The sequence below is a fragment of the Megascapheus bottae genome, chromosome 16 (genome assembly GCF_031878675.1).
Source record: "Megascapheus bottae isolate mThoBot1 chromosome 16, mThoBot2.hap1, whole genome shotgun sequence".
Lineage (NCBI taxonomy): Eukaryota > Metazoa > Chordata > Mammalia > Rodentia > Geomyidae > Megascapheus > Megascapheus bottae.
The window spans coordinates 19,366,494-19,392,837 of NC_143524.1; the positions used below are offsets into that span (position 1 = coordinate 19,366,494).

General features: G+C 43.6%; 1 protein-coding gene across 2 annotated transcripts in view; it reads right to left on the reverse strand.

Annotated features, from left to right (window-relative positions):
• The window catches only part of Prr5l (proline rich 5 like), a 141,399-nt gene that overhangs the window by 24,562 nt on the left and 90,493 nt on the right, over positions 1 to 26,344 (reverse strand). For both annotated transcript variants that reach the window (XM_090347875.1, XM_090347876.1), the window contains exon 4: positions 11,184 to 11,232. In XM_090347875.1, coding sequence (XP_090204001.1) covers positions 11,184 to 11,232 — 49 coding nt within the window. The remainder of the gene's footprint in view (positions 1 to 11,183; positions 11,233 to 26,344) is intronic.

Here is a 26,344-nt window from a genome sequence, read left to right on the forward strand (position 1 = left end):
TTTATCAGATAAATTTGAGATCTCTCATACTCACTTGAAAGACTGTTTATAAAATTTTAAACAGCAGTAGCAGCATGCTCACTCAGTGGGAGGTGCATGAAATCAAGCTAAATCTTCTCAACATGATAGCTAGCAATGGATAGGGGTGGATCCTGCATCAGCCAGAGCTGCCATTCCTTCTTCTCACTGAATTCAGTTCTACCAGTTTGGTTCTATTTCTTTGCCTATTTTGGCAGTGAAGAGACCCGCCCGTCGGGGGGAAATGGGCAGAGCTTCTGGGGTCTAGAAATTTTCAACATGTGCTTTCTACATGAAGTCTAGGAGAGAGAGAAGAGGGAGGTACTGGGGACAGAACCTTCTTTCCTTGGAGTCCTGCCTCCAGCCCCTTCCCAGGAATTTCCAGGTACCTGGTCTTCACATCAAGGTTACCTGGGCTGCATCCAGACTTAACTTCCTGTCCTACCACAAGGTCACTCTGCTCCTAAGCAGTGACAGGGCAGCATTGTGAGGCCTAGTCATAGTGCAGGAGGTTGGGATTGAGCATGTGTCTGTATTATCTTAATCAGGGGCATGATGGCAGCCATCCTGTCCTGGCAGAGTGGAACATATTTGATAGTAATTCAGTGACCCTCTCTTGGCTATGTATATAAGTCACATAGACTATACAGGTACAAAGGTTTTGATACACAGGAGGAAGGGAGGGTAGAAGGAAGGAAGGGAAAGGAGGAAGGAGGGAAACAGGGAAGGAGGGAGGGAGCTAAGGAGGGAAGGAAGAAGGAAGGAAGGTAAAGAGGGAGGGAACTAAGGATGGAAGGAAGAAGGAAGAAAGGAAGGAGAAAGAAAGGAAGAAAAGAAAAGAGAAAGAAGGCAAGGAGGAAAGGAGGACAGACACCTTCTAGATGACTGGTTCCCCCAGGCTGTCACCTCGGCATATCCCCATCCCTGGCAAATGCTCACCTTTGGAATGTTCTCCATGGGTATTTCTAGCTGTGGAGTCACACAGCTGGAAAAGACCTTGCTTTTCTCCTGACCCATTCCCTCCTGCTTCCCATCTACAAAGCTTCCAGCCAACAACAGTGACATCTGACAGTGGCCACCCAGGAAATGACTTAGGGCTTGGACGTGGGCCTAGTGCACTCCATTCATTTTTCCCCTTACCATAGTGACCTTGGACATGCGTGAAATTGCACTTTAATAAAGTCGCAGATGGAGCTGGAAGTGAAAAAAAGGAGCTGACTTTTTTTTCCTTCTTCTTCTAAGACACATAGAAATGGACTGTAAACAAAAAAATGAGGTTTGGATAGGAAGAAATGCAAGCAATGATCTCTAGGGAGAGAGATTTCAGCCACACAGCTTTCATCAGAAGAATAGACCCAGCTCATTCTGGGTCATTGGTGGATGGGATGCAGTGGGGGTGAGTAGAGAAGAGGAGAGACACCTCATAAGTACTCATCTTCTGACCTGGTGAGGGGGACCCAGAAGAAAAAAAAAGGGAGGTAACTAAGAAAACTAGGGAAACAGGCATAGTGCAACATGCCTGCAATCCCAGCTACTTGGGAAGTAGAGGTAGGAGAATCGTGATTTGAGGCCAATCCAAGAGAAAATGAAGCATTACCTAAAAATAAATCAATAAACAAAAGGCCTGAGGGTTGTGGTTCAATGGTAGAGCACTTGCCCAGTAAGTTAAACCCTTCAATTCAATCCACTGTAAGTATAGCCAAAAAGGAGGAGGCAGAGTGTTAGAGGAGGAGGTGGGAGAGGAGGAGGAAGAAGAGGAGGAGGAGAAGGAGAAGAGGCACTTGGAGGAAAAAAGAATATAGGTAACCTTATCTTCCAGCAACTTTCTATACATAGTAGGAACCCTGAACACTGACATTTAATTATACTTCAGCTGCTTACTGTTCTGTTTTTTTCTTGGGCAGGCCAGGAGTTCACCCTTTTCATGTATTATCTCATTTTACCATTGCTACGAACCTAGTCATAGCAAAGAAGAAACCAAGGCCCAGAGATGGAAAGCCAGCAAATGGAAAGCCAGAAATATGCTATCCGGATTAGTCTAAACCCAGAGCCTACCTTTATACCACAACCCCACTTACAATACATTCCTCAAATAAAAATATGAAGACAGCTGTCAGTGGTGGACTGCTCACTGTGTACCAAGCCCTTAAATATCATTCCATTTAGTACCCTACTTCACTTATGAAGCAAGCATCATAATTACATGATTATTTCTATACAAACTGAGACTCAGAGAGGCTAAGTAAGAAGCCTGAGGACACACAGCTTGTAAGTGTCCTAGCAAGGATTGGAATCCAGGTCCACCTGGCAGAAGAGATGGTGTGCACTTCGTTTTAGGCTGTCCTATCCTGGAGAAGCTTCTGGCCTGCTTTCCAGGGGGAAGAGATGAGGTCTGTATCAGGCTCAGACACTGGGGACAGAGGCTTGGCAGTGCCAGGAACGACGTTCTATCAGAAGGCTTCTGTCCACTTGCTCTGTTTCTGCTCCCCAGCAACTTTCCTCTCTTCGAAAGCACTTTTCCAGCACCTTCCTTTCCACACCCCACGTAAACTCTGTGATAGAATCACCGACCACCTCCACATTTTTCCTGTGACTCACAGGCTAGTCACCAACTCTAACAGTGCTTGCAGTTCCTGCCTTCCTAGACAAGCAATAAAAAAACAAAGGCGTCTCACCAACACAACTCCCCTCACAGACCCAGAGGGCTCCCAATAAGCCAGTCCTGAAGAAATCAGGAAGCAATCCCCAGACAGTAAAGTGACCAAGATAAAAAGAAAAATCACACCACTGTGAATTCTCCGTGCAGCACCATGCCAGTAATAACTTAAAAAGTGAATCTGCACTTTAAAATGATTTTATAAGGAAGCAGAAAAATCAGTCTGTATCTTCTTTGCTAGATACTCAAAAACACAAATCCTGAAACTCTTTCTCCCTTTTCAAAGGAAACCCTGAAGGCATTTTAGCATTTCAAGGATGGTCCAATGACCGAGGTGGCTCTTGCTCCAGCGTTTCCAAAAATCAAAAGAAAGAAGGTCCAGAGCCTGGAGAAAGTTCATCAGACCAGATCGAGCACATTCAGGGTAGTATGTCCTCAATGGTTTCCCTCATTTGTAATAATTAGTACACACCTAGGACTCTCCTAGCAGAGGATTACAATAGTGCAAAACCTAGATACTTAATATCATATAGGATAAGACTAAATGAAAGGGTCTCCAGGATATGGAGTGATTGTTGTTCTTAATGTACTATGCTATTTCTCTTCTCCTTTGTTGCCCTTTGGTTAATCTCATATTGTTGCTCTATCTGACTTTGCTACCTGGTATATTGTATATAGGTTTATTTCAAATAGGAAAGGGAAGGGGAGAAAACAAGATGATTGGGAGGGGTGGGGGCAGGGAAATGGGGACAAAAACATGAGAAGGGGTATCAATGTGTAAGAAGTAATGCATCTACTATTTGGCGAATGTAACTGTAACCCCTTTATATATTACCTCGATAATAAAAAATAAAATAAAGAAAAGAAGAAAGGAGTTCATCATGACACAATCCCTTTCTTGGTTGTGAGGAGGAAGAAAGGAGTGAGCCCAGTGAGTGAGAGTTCTCAGACTTGAGCACACAGAGAACCACACAGGTGCCTCCTTGCTCACAGTGAGCCATCAGGGTCGGGGAATCTGCCTTCCTGTGGTCTGGAATTGAGTGATGCTGAAAATGCTAGACCACACTTTGAGAACCGCTGACTCAGAATAGTGCCTGGCATGGAAGTACTTGAACATGCCGGCTGTCACAATTCTTACCATTTTTGCCCTTGTAATAAATCTCAAAGAGCCTTCACAAAAGTTTCTTCAGGACACTAATGGCTCATACCGACAACCTTAGCTACTTAGGAACCTGAAATCTGAGGGGTCTGAGGTTCAAAGCCAGGAAAGGCAGGAAAACCCACAAGACTTTCATTTTCAACCAACCAGCAAAAAGCCAGAAGTAGAGATATGGATGAAGTAGGAGAGTGCCAATCTGGAATAATAAAAACCTAAGGGACAGGAAGTGGCATTGTAGCTCAAGGAATAGAGCACTAGCTTGAGCTGAAGAGCACAGGGACAGCATCCAGGCCCTGAGTTCAAACCCCATGACTGACCAAAAAAGGAAACAAAAAAAAAGCTAAGGGACAGGGCAGGAGTTTGGCCTAGTGGTTAAAGTGCTTGCCTAGCATGCATGAAGACCCGGGTTCGATTCCTCGGTACCACATACATAGAAAAAAGCCGGAAGTGGTGCTGAGGCTCAAGTGGTAGAGCTCTAGCCTTGAGAAAGTCCAAGTACAGAGCTCAACCCCTGAGCTCAAGCCCAGGACTGGCAAAAAAAAAAGCTAAGGGACAATGCCAAATTCTGAGTTCAAGCCCCCAGTGCCGGTATGTATAAACACACACACACACACACACACACACACACACACACACACACACAATGTTTGGTTTTCTACAGTGAGCAAAAACTTCCAACACAGCCTTGACATTTCCTGTCCATTGATGGACTGAATATTTCTGCTTATTTTAACACCACATTCCCAACTTCTACTACAGCCTGCTATGCCTTCTCTAAATATACCCTAAATATGGCTCTTGACATGCCTTGCCTGGTCTACAAGAAATCACCCAATATCATACATAATTGTTCCTGAAACTATATTTTCATGAAAAGCGATACAATTACATAATACAGGAGGAATTCTGGGCCCATAGAGTTAAAAAGGGATATGAATTTCCTACATATGACCCCTCCTCAGAGCTTACTTTCAGTGATATATCTTCAGCACTATACACCTACATATTCCTTTCTTTCACAATTGAATGTGCAACAACCTGAGTCCAATGAGACTAAAGAATGGCTCTTTCAGTGGGCCTATTGATTTATTCAAATATATGAAGGCCAGTGGTTAGCAGTTTCAAAACCCGTTTTTCCACCTAGCTCCATAAAGTAGTGTGTGTATGGGGGGGAGTCATCATCATAATTGCATAGTAACTCCTGAGGAGACTAAACCCAGCAGAGCTGCAAAAAGACAAGTGGCAGCTAGTGGACAGCTAGCCCGAGAACAGCAATAACCCTCTGGGGGTACTCCCTGCACCCCTAGGTTAGCTCCACCCTTCTCTCCCATCAGTGTGGTCACTCTGACATTCACAGTCTTCACTATTCTTTTTTCCGTCCCCAAGAGCTCATCAAACCCACAAAGCAATGCTAGTGCTCTTCCCCCTAAAACATAAACCTCACCTCAGTCCCTTGTCTTCTGAGAACCCCGCTATGAATGTTCCAAGTCCTTTTGTATAATACCAGCCCCATGTTCACCTTCAAAGCTGAGCACACAGGGAATTGCTTCACTCCTCGCTGTCTACTTTATTTCTCTCTCCTGTTTTGCAATCCCACTTAGTAAAGATCAGCCATCACAGGCTGATCGAGCAAGAGCTGAAACTTCTCTCCCCTATCCAGTTTGAGGTTGGAAATCAAAGTTGTTTTCACCACCATCCTCTTTCCGCCCATTTTGTCCTAAGTTCATATAATTCCTATCCTTTTCCTACAATGTGTATGTATTTCTTCTGGGCTTATTTATCAGTCCCCTGTGTAGATTCAACTACCACTCTGAACTTGTCTTCAATTGGAAACTCTAGTGTTACCAGGGTATTTCACAAAAATCTCCTCTTCTGCTGCCACATGCCGTAAGCCTTTCTCATTTCTACAATGAAAAATTCACTCCGAGGATGCATACATGCATACATATGTGTTTGCACACATATTATATGCACATGCATGTGAGCACAGGCACACCTACACAAATATATGCACACATATACACACATATATTTATGCACACATATATACATGAATGCACATATGCATGTGCAAACAAATGGAAATATACACATATACCCACATATATATACATTTTACATATCTATCCATAAATACTACCAACTACTATGTATAGCTATGTTTCTCTTCTTCCTTAGACTTTCTATATCAAGTAAAAGTCTAGCTCAAAAAAAAAAGATTCAATTTTCTAAGCTGGGGAAAGCCTTTTAATGTAGGCTATAGCTGCAGAACTGGCCACATGTGTAACTTCTCCCTCCATCCAGTCCCCCTCCCTCCACGCTTCCTATCCCATGAACCACCAGGATATCTAAGGAGGCAATTAAAAAATGCCAAATATTTCATATCTACAGTTTCAAACATTATACGGAACCAATTACTCCCCTAGAGCTGTCACTAGGATCTAGAGTTTCTAATTTTCCTTCCAGGCACAATTCAAAACAGACAGAGAGAGAAGAGAAAAAAAAATAAAACCAACTCAATACTGGAAATGTCAGAGGTTTTTCCGGCCAGTGTCTCAGGGAAATCTCCCTGGGCATCTGTAGATCAAATGACCTGTTTTCTGTGTGTGCAGAGAGGAGATAAGTGCCCACTTGTTCCCCCCCCCCAACCTAACCTGAGGTCATTCTGATTATTCCTCAAGGAAGACACTCTTTCTTCAAGTCTCTCTTTAAAGCTGAGAGAACAACAACAACAACAACAAAAACACTCCCTTGCACGAGCAGAGACATAGAGGCCGCTCTGCTCTATAGCTCTGCTCTGAGTGGGAAGGAGGGGTCCTGGGAAGGGATGAATCTCACTGGCTTATACAGATGCCTTGTGGAAGCACCAGAGCCTCACCTTGGGTAGCTCATTCTCCCCTTTTCCAAGCCATCTCAGCCACAGTTGTGTAGCTCTCCCTGCCCAGTTTTGGCTTCTGCATCTCATGCCCCCACTCTTTCCACCTACCTTTCTTTCTGGAGCCTGTTTTGGATTTAAAACAAAAATAAAATAACACACACACACACACACACCTCCACCTAGTAGCTGGATGTGAAGCTAAGCCTGTCTCTATGAACTCCTCTCATGGAGATTTGGTCTGTGTAATACAGTGCTTCTAAAGGTGTGCCTGAAATTGAACTTTCTTGCCAAGTCTCTCTTGAGCCACTTTCACAGTCACAGCCATATCCTACTCCATTCTTCTTTTCATGTTATGTTTTTATTTTTTTTAATTAGGCCATTTTCCCCAATGTCACTCTGCTTAAAAAAAAAAAAAAGAAAAGAGGGGCCGGGAGTTTGGCCTAGTGGTAGCGTGCTTGCCTAGCATGCATGAAGACCCAGGTTCGATTCCTCAGTACCACATACATAGAAAAAAGCCAGAAGTGGTGCTGAGGCTCAAGTGGTAGAGTGCTAGCCTTGAGAAAGTCCAAGGACAATGCTCAGGCCCTGAGCCCAAGCCCAGGACTGGCAAAAAAAAAAAGAGAGAACGGCAAGAACTTTATCTACCACTGAAAAATCAGAGGCTGGTGGCTCATACCTACAGTCCTAACTACTCCAGAGGCTGAAAACTGACCATTACAGCTCAAAGCCAACCCAGGGAGAAAATTCTGTGAGTCTTTTACCTTCAACTAATCAGCAAAAATCCAGAAATGGAGCTGTGACTCAAGTGGCAGAGTGCCAGCCCTGAGTGAAGAAACTAAGGTGGAGCATCCAGGCTCTGAGTTCAAGTCCCAGTTCACACACACACACACACACACACACACACACACACACACACACACACACACACACACACACACAGCGTTAACTAGGCAATGTCCCAAGTTGAAGATACCAAGTCCAACCTGATCTTTCTTCTTTGAGCAAGAATGCTAAGTCCCTGAAAAGAGGTGAACACACAATGATACACTGCCCAAGACCTTCTCTAGCATGACCATAAGTGCTAAAAACAGCAGTTTAAAAAGGTAAAATCTAGTCGGTTGCTGGTGGTTTATGCTGTAATCATAGCTACTTGGGAGCCTGAGATCTGAGGATTATAGTTCAAAGCCAGCCCGGGCACGAAAATCCATGAGTCTTCTCTCCAGCCAGCCACTCAAAAACTGGAAGTGGTGCTATGGCTCAAAGTGGGAGAGCACTAGCCTTAAACAAAAACAGTTCAGGGATAGCCACCAGGCCCCAAGTTCAAGCTCCATAATAGATTAAAAAAATGAAAAGTCTTTCAACACTTAATATTATTTAATGCCATATGTGAGTCACGTGAAATCAAACCAAGTGAACAGACAATCCTTCCTGCTCTCTCAGGACAGTTAACTGAACACCTACTTGGTACTCTTCAAAGACTAAGAAATCAAATTGGTCAAAGCAACAGTAAAAACAGAGCGAGTACCAACATGATTCTAAAATTGATGTTTTACCAAACTGTCGAGAGCCTTCTTTCCAATCTAGGACCTTAAATACAGAAAACTCCAGATTCACAGTCTCCACACCACACCCTCATAAAAAGAAATTTACCAAGCAGCTTCTCTGATTTCCCCTCTGATAAGAGGCCAGATGTGGTTATTAGTTTTTAAGTTATCTGGCATGCTTTTGTAAGCAATATGTATGGCTTTTGAAAACCTCAGGGGCCTCTCAGTGAAATAGGTCCCCACCCAAACACACCCTTGCCTACTGTCCTAGCCCCCAAAAGAAAGCTGACATTTTAAAACCTGGTTGAAACCACACCAAATCCTGTGTCTTTCAAATGTCAGTAAGAAAGGCAGCCCAGCCTGGGGTGGGGAGCATTGAAAAAGTGCTTCTCTAGAGCTGGGTTTAAAATCAATCACCCGAAAAGACAGAGGAGGCTAGAAGGCCAACACCAAGGCTGACCTCTGAGTCAGCCTGATTCTTATTTGTGACTAATTATCTCTCTCTTAGTCTTCATGTTTCTCCTTCCTGAGTAAGAGTTGTCTTCCAAGAGGCTAAGACATAAGACATCTGACCCCACTGAATCGAGGGTCTGTTCTGTCCAGCTTGAGGGAAGCTTTTGCTTTTTTATTTTATTTTATTTGTGTGTGTGTGTGTGTGTGTGTGTAACTGGCACTTAAAATCATTCTTCTAAAGTACCCGTAAAGGTTTAAGCTTCCTGAAATTTGGGAGGAAAAAATAATAATACAAGAGTATCTATGTATTTAAAACCTAAAATCTCTTTAAACGTATGTTTAATTAGCCATAAAATAGTATAACTCTGTTGAATTGAAGCCCCTTTGTATAACCACTTAATGCTCTTAGCTTAGTCCCTGCTAGCTAGTCCCTCACACTTTATAGAGAACTACTTAGTCATCTTAACAACCTATATAGGTAGGTCCTATCATCCCCATCATAGAGAAGAGAAAACTAAAACAGAGCTGTCAAGCCATTGCTCAGCTAGAAAAATGGCTCTTTGGAGACAGATTCAGTGCCATGAAGGCCCACGATCTTGGTCATGAACTTCTCTACACTGCCCCAGTATACCAGTGCTGAAGGTTCCACCTGGTTTATCTCATGTAAATCATTCAATAACCTTTTATGGTAAGCCGTATTCCTATTCTCAAGTTGTAGATGGGGAAACTGAGGCAGAGAGGTGCAGCAGCTTGTATACTTGGCAAATGAGTCAAAGGCATGGCCCCTAACTTCACTGAAGGGTCAGTCCGTTACTCACTGTCCCCCAAAACTTGTCTACACATCTTTGGTTAGAGTCAGGAAAGTCAGGACCAAGAACTTTGAACTCAGTGCTCCTGTAACCATAGCTACAGACTGGAGGGAAGCTTGATGATCAGATCCAATTCTTTAACAGACCAGGATGCTCTGTAAGAACAAATAACTTGGTTCCAGGGTATATAAACTTAATGCAACCATATGCACAGGGCCGGGGGGAAATGTGCTCATGGCAACAAGCATGTATCAGAGTGGCCACAGAAGATCCCCAGCTCTTTTCAAGAAATCTACATAGGGGCCGGGAGTTTTGCCTAGTGGTAGAGTGCTTGCCTAGCATACACAAAGACCTGGGTTCAATTCCTCAGTACCACCTACATAGAAAAAAAACCAGAAGTGGTGCTGTGGCTCAAGTGGTAGAGCTCTAGCCTTGAGAAAGCCCCAGGACAAGGCTCAGGCCCTGAGTTCAAGCCAAGACTGGCGAAGGAAATAAAGAAAGAAAGAAAGAAAGAAAGAAAGAAAGAAAGAAAGAAAGAAAGAAAGAAAGAAAGAAAGAAAGAAAGAAAGACACAAAGAAGAAAGGAAGGAAGGAAGGAAGGAAGGAAGGAAGGAAGGAAGGAAGGAAGGAAGGAAGGAAGGAAGGAAATAAATTTACTACTTTCTCAAAAACACCAAGAGAGCTGTTTTTGCCTTTCCTGGCCTGCCCAGTGACACTGTCCCAGAATACATAATATGGGATGCCATCACAGATAGAATATAAAGCAGACCAGCCACCCCAGGAAGCAGCCAGAGAGATTTGTACACACATAAGACAATTCTAGTCTTCTTCTCATCCTTTATTCTCACAGTAATTTTTTCATAAAATTGCTAGCTATGCTACCGTGTAATAGGCTTAACATTTAAATTAATTTTAAAGCTTCAACTTCTTATCTTTCTTCTTTAGAATTTTGGTTCCTCTTGAATCACTGTATTTTAGTTTTTACAAGTCATCCTAGGACAATTCAGTGGCTGAGGTTCAGTAGGGGACAGTTCCTGAACATAAAGAACAATTACACGCTCCATTTTTTCTAGAAATAACAATTGGCTAGGGTAACAAACTGTCACAGAAGCAAACATTTAAAGCCATAGATCACTGCATTTCTATGTACAAAAAGCCATCAACAGAGACCCATAATGTTTGTTGAGCCATTATGGCATCCATGCTTTTAGAACATGAAAACATTAAGTGAGGAATTTATATTTTTTATGAAACCTATATTCACAGGCAATTGTGGCCAAAGCTAAGGAACTTCTGGATCCATTCATCTGCCCAAATGCATTATTAGCCCCATTAGCAAGCCCTCTGTGTTTAGTATATGGGCTACACAGCAGTTACCATACTACCAATTGCTGCAATTTCATTTCTAATTGGGTGAAGAAAGATGTAACTCAGAGAAGTAACAATTTCTAACAGTGTAAAGGGGTCTTGAAACCAAAAGCCATGGCACTTACATAGGTCTCGTCTTATCTCTAATCCCATGAGGCATCTCTCCTAGGCATTCCCACAGCCTACTCAGCACTATAGAGGGTATTGGAAGAACAGCTGGGCAACCTTATCTCCAGCCTCTTGGGTACCTGCACCCGCTCCCATGATAACAGTGGATGCTTAGACCCACACAACTTACCTGGAAATAATCTGTGATGAATGATCCAAGTTCACTCTTCAGCAGCCACCTGGGGAGAAAGAAACATGTCAGGCCTCACTTGGTGGCAAAGAAACTGGTGGTGACCAGTTCCCAGTGGGTGATAAGGAGTGTGTTCACCAGTAGCACTGGATTGAGGCCAGGCCTAAAGCAGGCATGCGCCTTCCTAGGTCCTAGTAACACCCCTCTCGGCCAACCCCTGCCCTGTGTCATCCAAGCAGGCAGATTCTAGACAAAGACCCACTCCTCGTTTCTTGCTTAGAAGACAGGAGCTGCAAATCCTAGTTCTCACAGAGTTGACCAAGACTGGCTTTATGTGAAGAAGGAAAAAGGAGAGGAAGGAGGAGGAGATAAAAACCAAAAATGTAAAGTATGGCTATTTTTACATGAAATTTTGTGTTTAAACTTGCTGTGTTCCACCGTGTAAAAGTATTATAATGATTGCGAACGTATTTTACAAAAAAATCTAAATGGAAGGGCTAGAACTATATTCTGAAGACCTCCAATTTGCAAAGCATCTTATATATTAAAACATAGTTTTCATATATTCTTCAACCAAGGATATAAAGTGTGGGGAAAGAGATGGGATGGAGTGTGTGTAAGGGTAAATTCATTATTCATTCTGTATAGATCAAGACATGAAGGCTTAGAGAAGTTTTATAAATAAGTAGTGGGAGAGTCAAGACTCAAACTCAGCCAGACCTTATAAATTGAACATTTTTTTTCCATAACTTCATCCCTCCTCTAAATCACAGACACTTCTTGAAACTCAACTTGCAGAATAAGCAGAGGCAGTCTTCAAAGGGCCTAAGAGGGCCGGGAGTTTGGCCTAGTGGTTAAAGTGCTTGCCTAGCATGCATGAAGACCCGGGTTCGATTCCTTGGTACCACATACATAGAAAAAAGCCAGAAGTGGTGCCGAGGCTCAAGAGCTAGAGCTCTAGCCTTGAGAAAGTCCAAGGACAGTGCTCAGGCCCTGAGCTCAAGCCCAGGACTGGCAAAAAAAAAAAAAACAAAAAAACAAAAAAAAAAAAACAAAGGGCCTAAGAGTAGAGACTGTATTGGTCCAATAATAGGCAATCTGCTTAGCAAATCTCCACATGCTATACATATCCATATCTCTCTGACAGTGGAAAAACAATAGAGAAGGCTGACAGGGCATCTGCTTTCAGAGTTCTGTTCGTGAAGGGAGTAAGTAGTTTGACAGATAGTATATTAGTAAACGAACTCACAAAGCAATTTCTTTTTTGTTATATTACTACCAGGGCTTGAACTCAGGGCCTCCTGTTTGTTAGGCTTGCTTGCCTAGCTGGCATTCCACCACTTGATCCATGCCTCCAACCCTGCTTTTTGCTGGTTGTTTTGTTTTCGTTTGTTTTTTGTCAGTCCTGGGGCTTGATCTCAGGGCCTAGCCACTGCCTGTGAGCTTTCTCAAGGCTAGCAATCTAACACTAGAGCCACAGCACCACTTCTGGCTTTTTCTGTATAGCAGGTACCAAGGAATCGAACCCAGGGTTTCTTGCATGCTAGGCAAGCACTCTTCCATTAGGCCAAACTGCTGGTCCCTTGCTGGTTATTTTGGTGATAGAATCTCATGAACTTTTATGACCAGCTTCAAACCACAATCCTCCTGATCTTTGCCTTCTGAGTAAGCTAGGATTACAGGCACGAGCCTCTGATGCCTGGCTCAAGATAATTTCAAAGGAGTTTTAAGTGCTAAGAAAAATTAAAATGAAAAAAAAAATTAAGAAGAGTTTGGCAGCACATTTCTTCTCCCTCTGACAAATGATGCAGTCATTACTGTTGCTGTTTAATTTGACCCAGACCAGTTAGAGGAAGCTAAAAACAAGAATAACTGGCTCTTGAGAACCCAAGAGCTCCCCAGGGAGCAAACTCTTATTGGCTTCTCCCACTGGCTGCGGTTATTAAGGAGAATACTCAAGCTTCTGACAGCCTTCATTGGATTACCTTCCCCAGTCCCACTGATGGATAAAGACAGAGGGTACTGGTGAGAAAGCTTCACCCTTGTGGAATACAGGAACAAGAATGCTGAGCCAGAAAACAAACATTCATATTCCATATGTCCAGAAAGAACCCTAGAAAGCTGCAGAGAGTGAACAAAAAAAAGACCTCCCTACAACAACTTAAAATATATCCAGTGGTCTATGCTTTATTTTGAGTTTAATGAAAACCTCCCAGAATTCTCCTAGACAAGGGCAGGTCTCCATCAAAAGTCAGAGGGCCAAGCCAGGCATTAGGGGTTCACATTAGTAATTCTAGATACTCATGAGACTGAAAAGATTACACGGTCCAGGCAGGCTCAAGTAAGAAGCTCTAGAAGCCTCATCTCAACCAACAGCGATGATTACCTGCTACCACACCTACAGAAGAAGCACAAATGGGAGGATTATAGTCTAAGCTAGAATGAGAAAGATGCAGACCCTGTTTCACAAATAACCAAAGCCAAAAAAAAGGGTTGGAGTCAGCGCTCAAATAACAGACTTCCTAGACAGTGTAAAGTTCTCAGTTTAAATCCTAATACTACAAACAAAAAGGTTATTGGGCTAAGGGTATGGGTCATTCATTAATCCAGAGTTCTGGCTTTGGGTCAATAAATTCAAGGTCAGAGCATCTTCAGAACAGAAAAAGCCCAGTGGATGAAGGCTGCCTCTGGCCATGAGAAGATAAACATGGCTCGCCTAACATGTATCTTCTCCATGGCCATTGAGAAATATCCAGAACACAAAGCAAGATATGGAGCTTGTGACAAAAAAATAAAAAAAATAAAAAACTAGGCCTAGTAAGGGCTCCTCAAGGCAGAGCTTCCTGAGGATATTGTGGGGACACACAAAGCAGGGCAGCTAACCATAGTTCTGAGATTAAATAATATGCTGTGGTACTGGTGCTCTGGGGAGGCCAGGCTGAGAAAACTCTGTGTGTACGAAACTGCTGCAGAGAACAGGAAAGAGTCAGAAGGTCCATGGGAAGGGAAGCCCCTTCAAGATCAAAAAGGAAAGCAATTTCCTGGAGCAACAAAGAAGTGGGATCTACGTCCCTGTGATTATCATGAGTTGAGGCTGGATGTGGCCATCACCCCTGGGACACCTGCAGTGGTACCCAGGGAGTGTCATGATGTTGCCCAATGGGAGGATTCAAGAAGTTTCCTCCAATCGCTATGAGGACAAAAGACATAACCCACAGTGGGGTAAGCAAGGTGCAGCATCCTTACCTAGCAAGCAAAGCTGCAGTAAGCCACAAATGGCGCCTAGAAGATAACACATTTGGTGGACTCAGTTTGTCAAAGGATCAAAAAGCTAAGAGCAGATTTGAAGCCACAACTGTTACAAAGATTTAGCAAAAGGACTCAGAGCCTAGAAACAGGCAGATCAGAGTGATAAGATGGTGATAGATAAGAATGGATAGGTTGGTGGCTAATGCCTGTAATCTAGCTACTCAGGAGGCTGAGGTTCACAGCTAGCCTGGGCAGGAAAGACTATTAGATTATTATTGTCAATTAACCACCAGAAAATAGGAAGTGGTGCTGTGGCTCAAAGTGGTAGAGCACTGTTCGGGCGCCAGATGCCGGGGCCAACCGGCAGCAAACCAGGGTTCGCAGATTTTCAGGGCCCCAGAGCTCAGGGACAGCTCCCAGGCCCTCAATTCAAATCCCATGACAGAAAAAACAAAAAACAGAAAAAAGAACAGGAAGAGGTTCTTTGACAACCAGTTCTTACTGAGGAGAAGACACTTTAATTGCTTAAATGTGATGGATTACAACCAGATATAACCGAACCACTCATTGTCCTTCTATCAGTTCTGACCTCAAAACCTCTCCACCGGCCCTTTTCTTTTCTATAAACACAGGTGTATTTTTGTAGTCCAGGCTGATCTTGAAATCTTCACGTAGGGCCAGACTGGCCCCCAACACAAGATTCTTATGCATGTCTTCTCTCTCTCTCTCTCTCTCTCTCTCTCTCTCTCTCTCTCTCTCTCTCTCTCTCTCTCTCTCTCTCTCCCCCTCTTCCTTCCTTCCTTCCTTCCTTCCTTCCTTCCTTCCTTCCTTCCTTCCTTCCTCCCTCCCTCCCTCCCTCCCTCCCTCTCTCTCTCTCTCTCTCTCTCTCTCTCTCTCTCTCTTTCTTTCTTTCTTTCTTTCTTTCTTTCTTTCTTTCTTTGCCAGTCCTAAAGCTTGAACTCAGGACCTGGGAACTGTCCTTGAGCTTTCTCAAACCTAGGGCTCTACCACTTGAGCCACAGCACGACTTCTGCCTTTCCTGTGTGTGTGTGGTAATGAGGAATCGAACCCAGAGCTTCCTGCATGCTAGGTGAGCACTCTCCTCCCAACCCTGCTTCAGTCTTTTGAATGCTGGGATTACAGCCACACATCACTATTCCAGGTAGGCACTATGTAAAATTATTTGAACAGAAAGCTCTGATCATTTAAGCCAAGATGTCGTTAGGCTGAGGCTGGCTCAAATGGCAGAGCACCTGCCAAGTACTGAGTTCAAACCCAATCCTGCAGAGACTCACGTACACACACACACACACACACATACACACACACACACACACACACACACACACACACACACACAGAGAGAGAGAGAGAGAGAGAGAGAGAGAGAGAGAGAGAGAGAGAGAGAGAGAGAGAGAGAGAGAGAAAGGAGATTTTGTTGTCCTGAATAGGGAAATTAGCAAGCCATACTACCTTATCCTCACAAAATCTTACCTTATTTCTGTCTGGGCATGTTACAAGATAGGGTCACTGCATATGGTTAAGTTTTTCACTGCTATTAACAGAATCCACAAATATACACCAGTAAACTGCTACTTTAAAACTTTGGCTCAGCCAGAAAGAGAATTCTAGAAAATAAAAGTAGCTAGGTGCCAGTAGCTCACGCCAGAAATCCTAGCTACTGTGGAGACTGAGAGGATCATAGCTGGAGGCCAGCCCAAGCATAAATGTGAGACCTCGTCTCAACCAGGATTAACAGCTGTGGTGGCACACACCTGTCATCCTAGCTACATAAGAAGCAAAATAGGAGGACGGCAGTCCAGGTCAACCAGGTCATACCCATGAGACCCTAACAAAAACAGAGAAAGAAGGTCACTGGTGACTCACACTTGTAAACCTAGCTACACAGGAGGTTGAAATCTGAGGATCCCAGTTGGAAGCCTGACAACTAGGTAGGAAAGTCTCTGAGACAATTATCTCCAAAAAAGAAAAAAACAAACCCACCAAAAGCCAGGAGTCGAACTGTAGTTCAAATAATGGAGCACTAGCCCTGAGTAAAACCACCAACAACAACCAACCAACAAAATCTCAGGAACAGCTCTTAGGCTCTGAGTGCAAATCCCAAGACTCCTGTCTTCCTCCAGACACAGACACAGACCTAGACACAGACAACAGACAGACAGACAAATACACACACATACACCCCCTCATAGCATACGCCTATAATTCCAGTTCTGTGGAGACTAAGACAAGAGGATCAAGAGGTTTGTGCTCAACCTAAGCTACATAGCAAAACTCAGTCTCAAAATAAAACCAAAGAAGAGAGAGAGAAGAAAACAAGGGAGGTAAAAAAGGAAAGGGGAGAGGAGGGAAGAGGAAATAGGGAAGGAGGGGAAGAGAGGGAAGGGGAGGGAAGAATATCCAATAAGTTATGGCCATTACAATACTCAATATAGGGACAGGAAATTTTCTACCATGTTATAGGTTCCATATTTATAAACATGTGAATAAACCCTATTCAAAAATAATTTGATTCCTCAAAACTTCTAAAATTAACAAGAGCCACTGCTAAGGTTTCTGAGAAGAAAGGGAGGGAGTCATGAGCCCTGGCAGAATCTGGAGCCAATGGAGAGAGCAAGGGAGGTAAAGAATCCTGAAAGTCTCGGGAACCTACCCCTCAGGATCTGCCTTGGGTGAGAACTTTTGCCTCTAGGTCAAACAGAGTGAGAGGATCTGAGGGAAGAAGAACAGAGAGGTAAAGGGCCAGAAGCAGTGCTGGCCAGTCTGACTTATGGGCAGACCACAGCTGAGCCAGAGGCAAAATTCACTTCTATATGCTATGTCTATTCTTCTTGTCTCAGTTCCTGAGAGAAAAGGAGGAATTCCACTTCCCTCCCTTAATAATGCAGTCTCAGAAGTTTCCCTACCTAATACACACACTTCCTAACTGAGGGGTTCAATGTTATCAAAGTATATTACATGTGTTGGAGGTGTGGCTCAGCAGTAGAATGCCTGCTTAGCATGCACAAGGCTCTGAGTTCAAGCCTCAGAACCACTACCAACAATTTTAAAAAGCATATTACATTCATATATAGAGATAACACAAGGAAATGCATTTGTATAGTTAGTATACATTAATTCAAAAATTGAAAATAAATGAAGAAAGAGACAGTTTCTTCCTCACCTAAAAAGAGAGGGAAAGAGAGCAACTAATAGAGAATAATAGCCCCATTAATTCTTTGAATCATTACAATTTACTATCACATTACTTTGCATCAGTTAGGGCGTTAGATGCAAGAAAAAAACAAATCAACATCGCCATGATTTTCTTTTGCCTGGGATACTATCTCATGAAGCACCTGAGAACATCTTATCAAAAAATGAGAAAAGAAAACACAAGCCAGGTATGGTGGACACATGCCTATAACGTCAGCAATTCAGGAGGCAAAGACAGGAAGACAAAAACAAATTACTGAAACTCTATCTCCAAAACAAGCTATGTTTGTTAATGTACATATGAAATCCAGGCTACTGAGAAGGCCAAGGTAAGAGGACTGTGGTTTGATGCTAACATGGGCAAAGTCAGCATAAGACCATATCTGAATAAAACAAACTTTAAAATTATACACACACACACACACACACACACACACACACACACACACACACATATATGACTTGGATCATGTGATAGAGCATTTACCTAAGCAAGTGCAAGTTCCCAAATTTCAATCCTCACTAATGTGCGCATGCACACACATGCACACACATGCACACACATGCACACACACACACACACACACACACACACACACACAGTCGAGGCATCAAAGATACATAGGTTCGGGGCCCAGAGTTTGGCCTAGTGGTAGAGTGTTTGCCTAGCATGCACGAAGACCTGGGTTCAATTCCTCGGAACCACATATGTAGCAAAAAGCCAGAAGTGGTGCTGTGGCTTAAGTGGTAGAGCCCTAGCCTTGAGAAAAAAATCCAGGGACAGTGCTCAAGCGCTGAGCCCAAGCCCAGGACTGGCAAAAAAAAAAAAAAAAAAAAAAGATACATAGGTTCAATTCAGAGCAGAACACCCCCCTCTCCTCCATTTCCAACACAAACACTATAACCTGGCTCACTGATTAATTTGTAAAGCACAAAAAGCAGGAAGAAAGTAGGAGGAAGAAAGCCAAGGATTGTGTCTTGTTCTCTATAAGCAAAAGAAGGTGAAATTTCTGATTCCCAGTAAGCCCCTGCAGCACAGGTTCCCCAAAGGGTAGGCCCTGTCTTTTCTAGAGTTTCTTCTCTGTCAACAGAAAAGCAATTACTTGCTGAATAAGCAAACTAAAATATAAAATAACATAAGACAAAAGAAAACAAAACCAAACAATAAGGAATAAACCATTCCCCGGATGGAGCCTGGCTTTTTTCCAGTTCAAGTTTACTGAGCCCTGGCTAGGTGCCAGGCACTATTGTCAACATGTTGTGTTCTGCATTTTAGCCTAAACCATTATGCCAGGGGAGCATTCTCACCTTTGATTTAAAAAAAAAATATGTATGTGGCAGTTTGGAGGCTTGAACTCAGGGCCTAGATGCTATCTTTGAGTTTCTTTTGCTCAAAGCTAGTGCTCTCTACTACTTAAGCCACACCTCTACTTCTGCCTTTTGGGGTAGCTTATTGGAGATAAACGTCTCATGGACTTGGTATTGGAGGCCGAGGTAATGGCAATCTCACAGCAAAGGCAGTTCCCATATGAGCGATTTCACATTCCAGAAAACCGTTCAATGCCCACTTTCATTTGGAAACAGAACTCTGCTGCTAACACCTCCCCTCCCCTGCCAACACACACACACACACACGGAGCCATGGAACTAAGAAGGAGAAGAAGGGGAGGAATAGGAATAGCTATGTGAGACTCAGCCACAAAAGAAAGTGACATGAAGTTCAATCAGAAGTCAGACGGATACTACAAAGAAAAGGAGAAGCATTCGCTGGTCTAGGCTGACTCATTCCCTTTTCCTGCCCAGGCTGAGATGCTCCTCCACCTGACTGAGCTTCCTGGTACACAACAGACCAGAGATCTCACTTTGGACTGTCACTTCTGTGCATTTGGAAGACAGCGAGGCACCTCAAATCTGTGTTCCAACAGGGAAAGAGGTACTGGGACAGAAGGCAGAGCCAGCAAGAGCAGAGGGGCTTGGAGAAATCACTACTAAGATAGGCATTCTCCCTTCTTTGCAACAGGACATGCTCAGAACAACTCAAGTGAGACCCTTTGACCATTAGCCAGAAGCACTTTGTCTCCACACAGCAGACCAGGAAGGGAGAGGGCTCAGGATAATCCCTGTAAAGCCAGCAGCTACTCTTCAGTTCCCAGCACCTATTCTATGCCAGACTATTGCCAGATCTGGTTTTCAAAGAGACTAGAAATCTGGAATTATAGTGGGAATGGCCAAACACCACATGGGCCAGCTGCATAGATTGCCAATTGCCACTGTTCTCTAAGTATTTTCTTGCTCCCAAAGGCAAGTCTCTTTCTCAACCACAGGCACAAAGTACCAAGACAAGATCAGTCAGAGGCAGCCAAAGCCACAAATGTCACTGTAGTCCTTCCCCTACTTGGGTCCTCAGAAAAAAATGTTGCTATTTACTTCATGATCTGCTACTGAGCTCACACAGGGACGTTAAGCCTGAATCTAGACAATGCCAGCTCTATGCCTCCAGTTCCTGCCCACATGCATCACAGCAATCACAGGTCCAAATCCCAGCTCAGACACTCCCTAGAGAGATGCATGTGATGAGTTATTCCACCTGTAGGCCTGGTCTTCCTCATCTCTAAGATAGGAGATGGCCGGGGAACTACACAAGAATGTACACACACACACACACACACACACACACACACACACACACACACAGCGCTTGCAAGGGCCTTGGTACACACTACAATCAGCAAGCATCTGCTTTAATCTGCTGGTGGAGTCTGGGCAAACACCAGCCTATGAGTAAGACCCAGCCTCCTCTTTTCATCTTCCCCAACTGTGATCCCACTACAGTCAAGAGAGATTGAGGGAGAGAGAGGGGGGCGGAGGGACAAAGAGATATTTTCCTCCAAGGTCCAGGCAGCCAAGCGACTCAAACACTCAGAGATTGCTCCTCTTCTCCTAGAAAAATCTCTACATCACATCACCTCCTTCCTCCCCCAGAACAGAAACAGGATGGGTGCAAGAAGGAAAATGTAGATTTCCTACCTCAGGTCAGCTACAGATAACTCATGTCCAGCTTCCAGAAACCTCAGCACCAAGCCCTTATTTCTGCAGAGAAAAGTCTCCTAGGGCAACATGGGCACAGATGTGTGGTGGTGAGACAGTTACGTGCTTGGCTGCCCTTTCTGATTCAAGGCATCCTCCAGATTTCAACTTAGATATCAACCCCCCCAATCTAATTATGTGCCCATCCTTTCCACAGAGCCCAACACTAGAGTGTCTCCCACCAGCCATTTTAAAACATAGGATAAAGAAGCTGGGTGCTAGTGGCTCATGCCTGTATTTCCAGCTGTTCAGAAGGCTGAGATCTGACTATCCTAGTTCAAAGCTAGCCTGGGTGGAAAAGTCTGTCAGACTTTTATCTCCAATGAACCACCAAAAATAAAATAAAATAAAATAAAAGCCAGAAGTAAAGCTGTGACTCAAGTGGTAGAGCACTCTCTTTGAATGGAAAAGTCAAGGAAGAACTTGAGGACTTGTTTAAGCGCTGGGACCAACAATAACAATAAAAAAGTGACTGTTCAGTTCCCTCTCTCAAACACTGCTATTAGAACCCCAAGAGCCAATGTCTGCTTTACCATGCCCAGGGCCAACCGAGCACACGTGCGTGCACACACACATGTTCACACACACAATCACACACACTCAATAATGTACAATGGCATCACTGACCACTCCCTCTGTGTCCCAGTTTACTCAAAAACTCAGGTTCTGACTAAACCCAGTACACATAAATCTTGCCTGTCCCCATGTTTTACTGACTCTTCCAGGCTATCTAAGTCAGTAGAAGAGTTGACTGTTGCTTGGTATCAAACCACTCTTGATTCTGGAAGGATTTGTAAACCCCAGGCCTTTACGCTGAGCTTGGCCCTACTCCCCAGATATAGACAATCTAGGCTGAGGCTGGACAGGGGTGTTAAAACCACTATCCCACTGAGAATGCAAATGGGAGAATGTGAATTCAGGGTTAGATCAAGCCAAGGCAGATGGCAATTCAGGAAAGCCACAACTGTGTGAGTTAGCCAAAATATTCATTCCAGAAGGTGATGTTCTTGCCTTTAGGGTTAGAACATTGCACAACCTCTGCTTCCTTAGGTGGTTTCATTAAAAAAAAAAAAAAAGAAAAAGAAAGAAAGAAAAGAGAAGCTGGGCACAGTAGCTTACGCCTATAATCCTAACTACTTAGGAGGCTGAGATCTGAGGATTGTGGTTAAAAGCCAGTGGGGCACTAAAGACTATGAGACTGTTATCTTCAATTAACCACTAGAAAACTGGAAGTGGCACTGTAGTTCAAGGGGTATGGCGGTAGCCTTGAGCTAAAGAGCTCAGGGACAGCACCCAGGCCCAGAGTTCAAGTACCACACTGACAAAAACAAAAACAAAAACAAATCATTCTGGTTGATGGTTTTATCTATAGACCAAGTGCTTTGGCTTTTTGTTTGCTTGGGTCCTGGGAACAATCCAGAGCTTGCAGGATATGTAGCTGTCCAAGAGATTTTGTGCTCAAGACTAGCATTCTACCACTGGACTCAAAACTCCACTTCAGCTTTTTTTGTGTGCTTAATTGGAGAAAGGGTCTCACAGATTTTCCTGCCATGGTTATCTTTGAATAAAGATCTTCAGATCTCAGCTTCCTGAGTAGCTAGGATTACAGGTATGAGGAACCATCATCTGGCTTTGTGCTTTGACTTTTATGTGGGGGAAGAAATTGGTGACTCTTTCCTGATGAATTTATTCCTAAAGTATGAGTACCTGTCTCTAAACTCAGTTTAACCACCCTCAGGCCAAAGTTGTTCATCATACCTACATCAAAGGCTGTCAAAACACAAGAGTTCAGAGGCTGGGAGTTTGGCTTAGTGGTAGAGTGCTTGCCTAGCATGCACAAAAACCAGAGTTTAATTCCTTGGTACTATATACATAGAAAAAGCCAGAAGTGGTGCTGTGGCTCAAGTGGTAAAACTGTAGCCTTGAGAAAGCTCAAGGATAGTGCTCAGGCAAGTTCAAGCCCGGGGATTGGCAAAAAAAAAAAAACAGAGTTCATTTTCAATAACATGGCTTTTTAAAAAGGAAGGTTAGATTTTACAATGACTGCATTAGTAGACTCAGTTACATAAAACCATCTGCCTTCTAGATCTATCTTTACAAGGACTGATATTTACATGTATTTACCTTTCCCAGATATTCCACAGTTCAATAGAGGACCCAGGAGAAGTAACTCAGAGAAGATGATTCAAGTATTGACACTGGACTTAGATAACCCAACCAAAAATAAAAAATTATTAGCATTTGGCTTGAAGAAAATGGAGAACTGAGAAAGTAATTTCCTTTTGTTCTTGTCTCAGCAGAAAGAAGAAACAGCTGCCTGGTAAGAAAGTAGCCTCACCCAACCCTTAGTTCCAAGTGTCTTTAAGGAGCTGCCAGTTGAAAGGGAACTCAACTCACCTAAACCCTGGAGAAACCTTTCTGAAGAACTATCTATGGGACACTCACCCACTGATGACCCATGTGTGTATCACAGAACCACGTATTTGTTCTTAGGTGTTCATGACAAGAATGATATTGAGTTGTAGCCAATGGCTCAGGCCTGTAATCCTAGCTACTTACGAGACTGGGATCTGAATATTGAAGCTTGAAGCCAGCCTGGGAAGAAAAGTCTGTGAGACTCTTTTAGCTGCAATTTGCCACAAAATAAAGTTGGAAGTAGAAATGTGGCTCAAATGGTAGAACACCAGCCAAAAACTACGGTAGAATGCTCTGGCCTTGAGTTTAAGACCCTGTAATGTCAAAGGAAGAAAGGAAAATGGAAGGAAGGCAGGCAGGCAGGCAGGAAGGAAGGAAGAAAGGAAGGAAGGAAAATGAAGCCATTCCAAAAGCTTAGTCTTGCTCCCCAGGCCTCTGGATTCAGAAGCTGTGACTGGGCACTTTCACAACTGATTGAACAATGAGCTTGAGAACCACTTAGCCTTCTCTCCTTCCATGTCTTCTTTCCATCATCCCATCCCATGTCTTATGTTCTATCCATCATCATATCTCAGCTGTGTTACACTTATGAATCTCTTCGGCAAACTGGCTGTATTTTGAATGCCTGGCCATTAGAACCCAGCCAGAGCACTGCTTGTCTCTGTCAGTGGAACATCTGGATTTATTCTAGAGAGGCACTTGCAGATGTGGATGCAACTATGGGTCTTCACGTTTAATGCCCCTGAGATGCCCCAAGACAAGTATATGCATGGAACCCACTTCCTGTTCCTAATTGGACTCTGAGCTTCTGTGAGGTGAAAGTCTGTCTCCGCTCCAGCCACTCTCTTAGAAGCCAGAAGGCAGGAGATACAGAAACAAGCACAGCACAAGCTCTGGTTTCTAAGAGTCATAACTTAGTCTCATTTTAATTCACATCTGAGAAGAAAGATGGTTTCTAACCCCAACCATCATCTGTCATTCCCCTGAAATGGAAGCCTAATATCTAATAGTGCCCCAACACCAGAAAGAAGGGTTGGAGGGGGGTCCACTGCTCACCGTGGTGTGGAAATCAGTACACAGTGAAAGAGGGTCTGGACATGACCAAAGCGCATTACATATGTATGGAAACAGGTTAATGAAACGCACTAAAAACTATTTGGAAGAACTATTAAGGAAGAACAAAAGGGACTAGGTAAAATTGATCAAGAGCCATTATATGCGTGTATAAAGGTATCACAATGAAACCTTTTCCTACAGTTAATTTATGTGAATAAAAGTGCAGGGACCAAGGGTATTAGCACGAACTGAGTTGTGCCATCTATCTCCAAATTCCGGTGCCTGCCTAAGCCCTGCCTCTCAAGGTGAGGGTACTTGGAGGTGAGGCTGTGGGGAAGTAATTAGGTTTAGCTCTAGGTCATAAAGGTATGACCCTCAAGACTGCCCTTTTTAGGGGCACCATAGAGTTCCTCTGCAGGCTTTGAATATATGAACAAAAGGTCATGTGACTCAAAAGGTCAAATACTATGTTTTCATTCATATGTAGATGCTAGACCTAAAGGATATACATGTTCCTGGACATGAACATATATAAACATACCAGTTCAAAGCCAGCCTGGGCATTAAAGTCCCTGAGACTCTTCTCTCCAATTAACCACCAGAAAACCAGAATTGGCGCTGTGGCTCAAGTGATAAAGCACTAGCCTTGAGCTGAAGAGCTCAGGGACAATGCTCAGGTCCAGAGTTCAAGCCCCATGAGTGACAGAAAGAAAGAAGACCATCTGTATGTAGATTAGCTTAATGAATGCTGCTGATTTGAAGGGTGAGGAAAGAGCAAGTGATAGATTGTTATTCTGAGAAAAATATAATATATGCACACCTGAAATATCAACATAAAACTACTAGTTGTAGTCATTACACACTTAAAGAAAAAAAGGAGTCAGGCATTGGTGGCTCATGCCTATAATCTTAAATACTCAGGAGGCCAAGTTCTGAGGATTATTGTGCAAAGCCAGCCCGGTGGGAAAGCTAGTGAGACTCTTTAACTACAAAATGTTGAAAGTGGAGCTGTGGGTCTAGCGACAGAGTGCTAGCCTTGAGCAAAAATGCTCAGGGACAGCTCCCAGGCCTGAGTTCAAGCCCCAGGACATATTACACACACACACACACACACACACACACACACACACACACACACACACACAAGGCTATGCAGAAGGATGGATAAGCAGGCATATGGGAGGTGCCTAGAGTTGCCTAAGAAACATCACTGCCCAGCCTCAATGTCCTCATGACACCATGGCTTACCCCTGCTGATCACACTCAGACTGTGGACATGCTGTATTTGGCTTGCACCAATGTTTAGGGGAAGTTTTGGATTATTTATCAACATTTAAAAGTCAGGAAATTTCACATTAAAAAAAGAAACAATTTCTGGTTCTTATTGGGAAATAAGGTGAACTGCCACTGGACCAATGTTCTGGCAGCATAGTTCTCCTTTTCACAAAGGCCAAGAGCTTCCCTCCAGGCACCGGCACTGAGCCTCACCCCAGACGGCCCCTTCTGCTCACTTGGCAGCCCTAGGGGGCCTCAGTTGCTGGTGACGTCACACTTGGCCTGTGTGCATTTCTGAGCTGCCCACAAAGCGCTTTCAAGTACGATGTCAGGATTCCTTTGGCAAGTGAAAACAGTTCAGGCATTCCTGAGTTCCTGTTTTATTTATTTATACTCCTGTTGGGAAGGCTAGGACCTCAGTTCTTGGAGTAACTTGGGGTTAAGTGACCCAGCTTTGCCCCATCACATACATGCCTGGAATCTTACCTTCCTCCCTTCTAATGAGACATTTGGTGGGGAAACTTTTGTCTTTTCCCACATTTAGGCCATTATGACATGAAATTTAAGACAGGGACAGAAACTTAACACAACTCTGTTTACTTTTGAGCTCTAAATGTTTCAATGAAAGCAGAGCTCCTTAAACACCCCAAGGGCTTTAACACAGGCCTTAACCCAGTGTTAACCAGACCCCAGTCATTGTTTATTGTTCTATCTACTCCAGACCTGAGTCTTTAGCCTTGAAGTTCTTTCTCACTTAGCAAACCCAAAGTGCCATTAAAACATTGGTTGGTTTAATCTCCCATTCCTAGCAGACCCTGATGCTCAGAGCCATGCCTGACTCTCTGCCTTCATTTCTTTCTCTG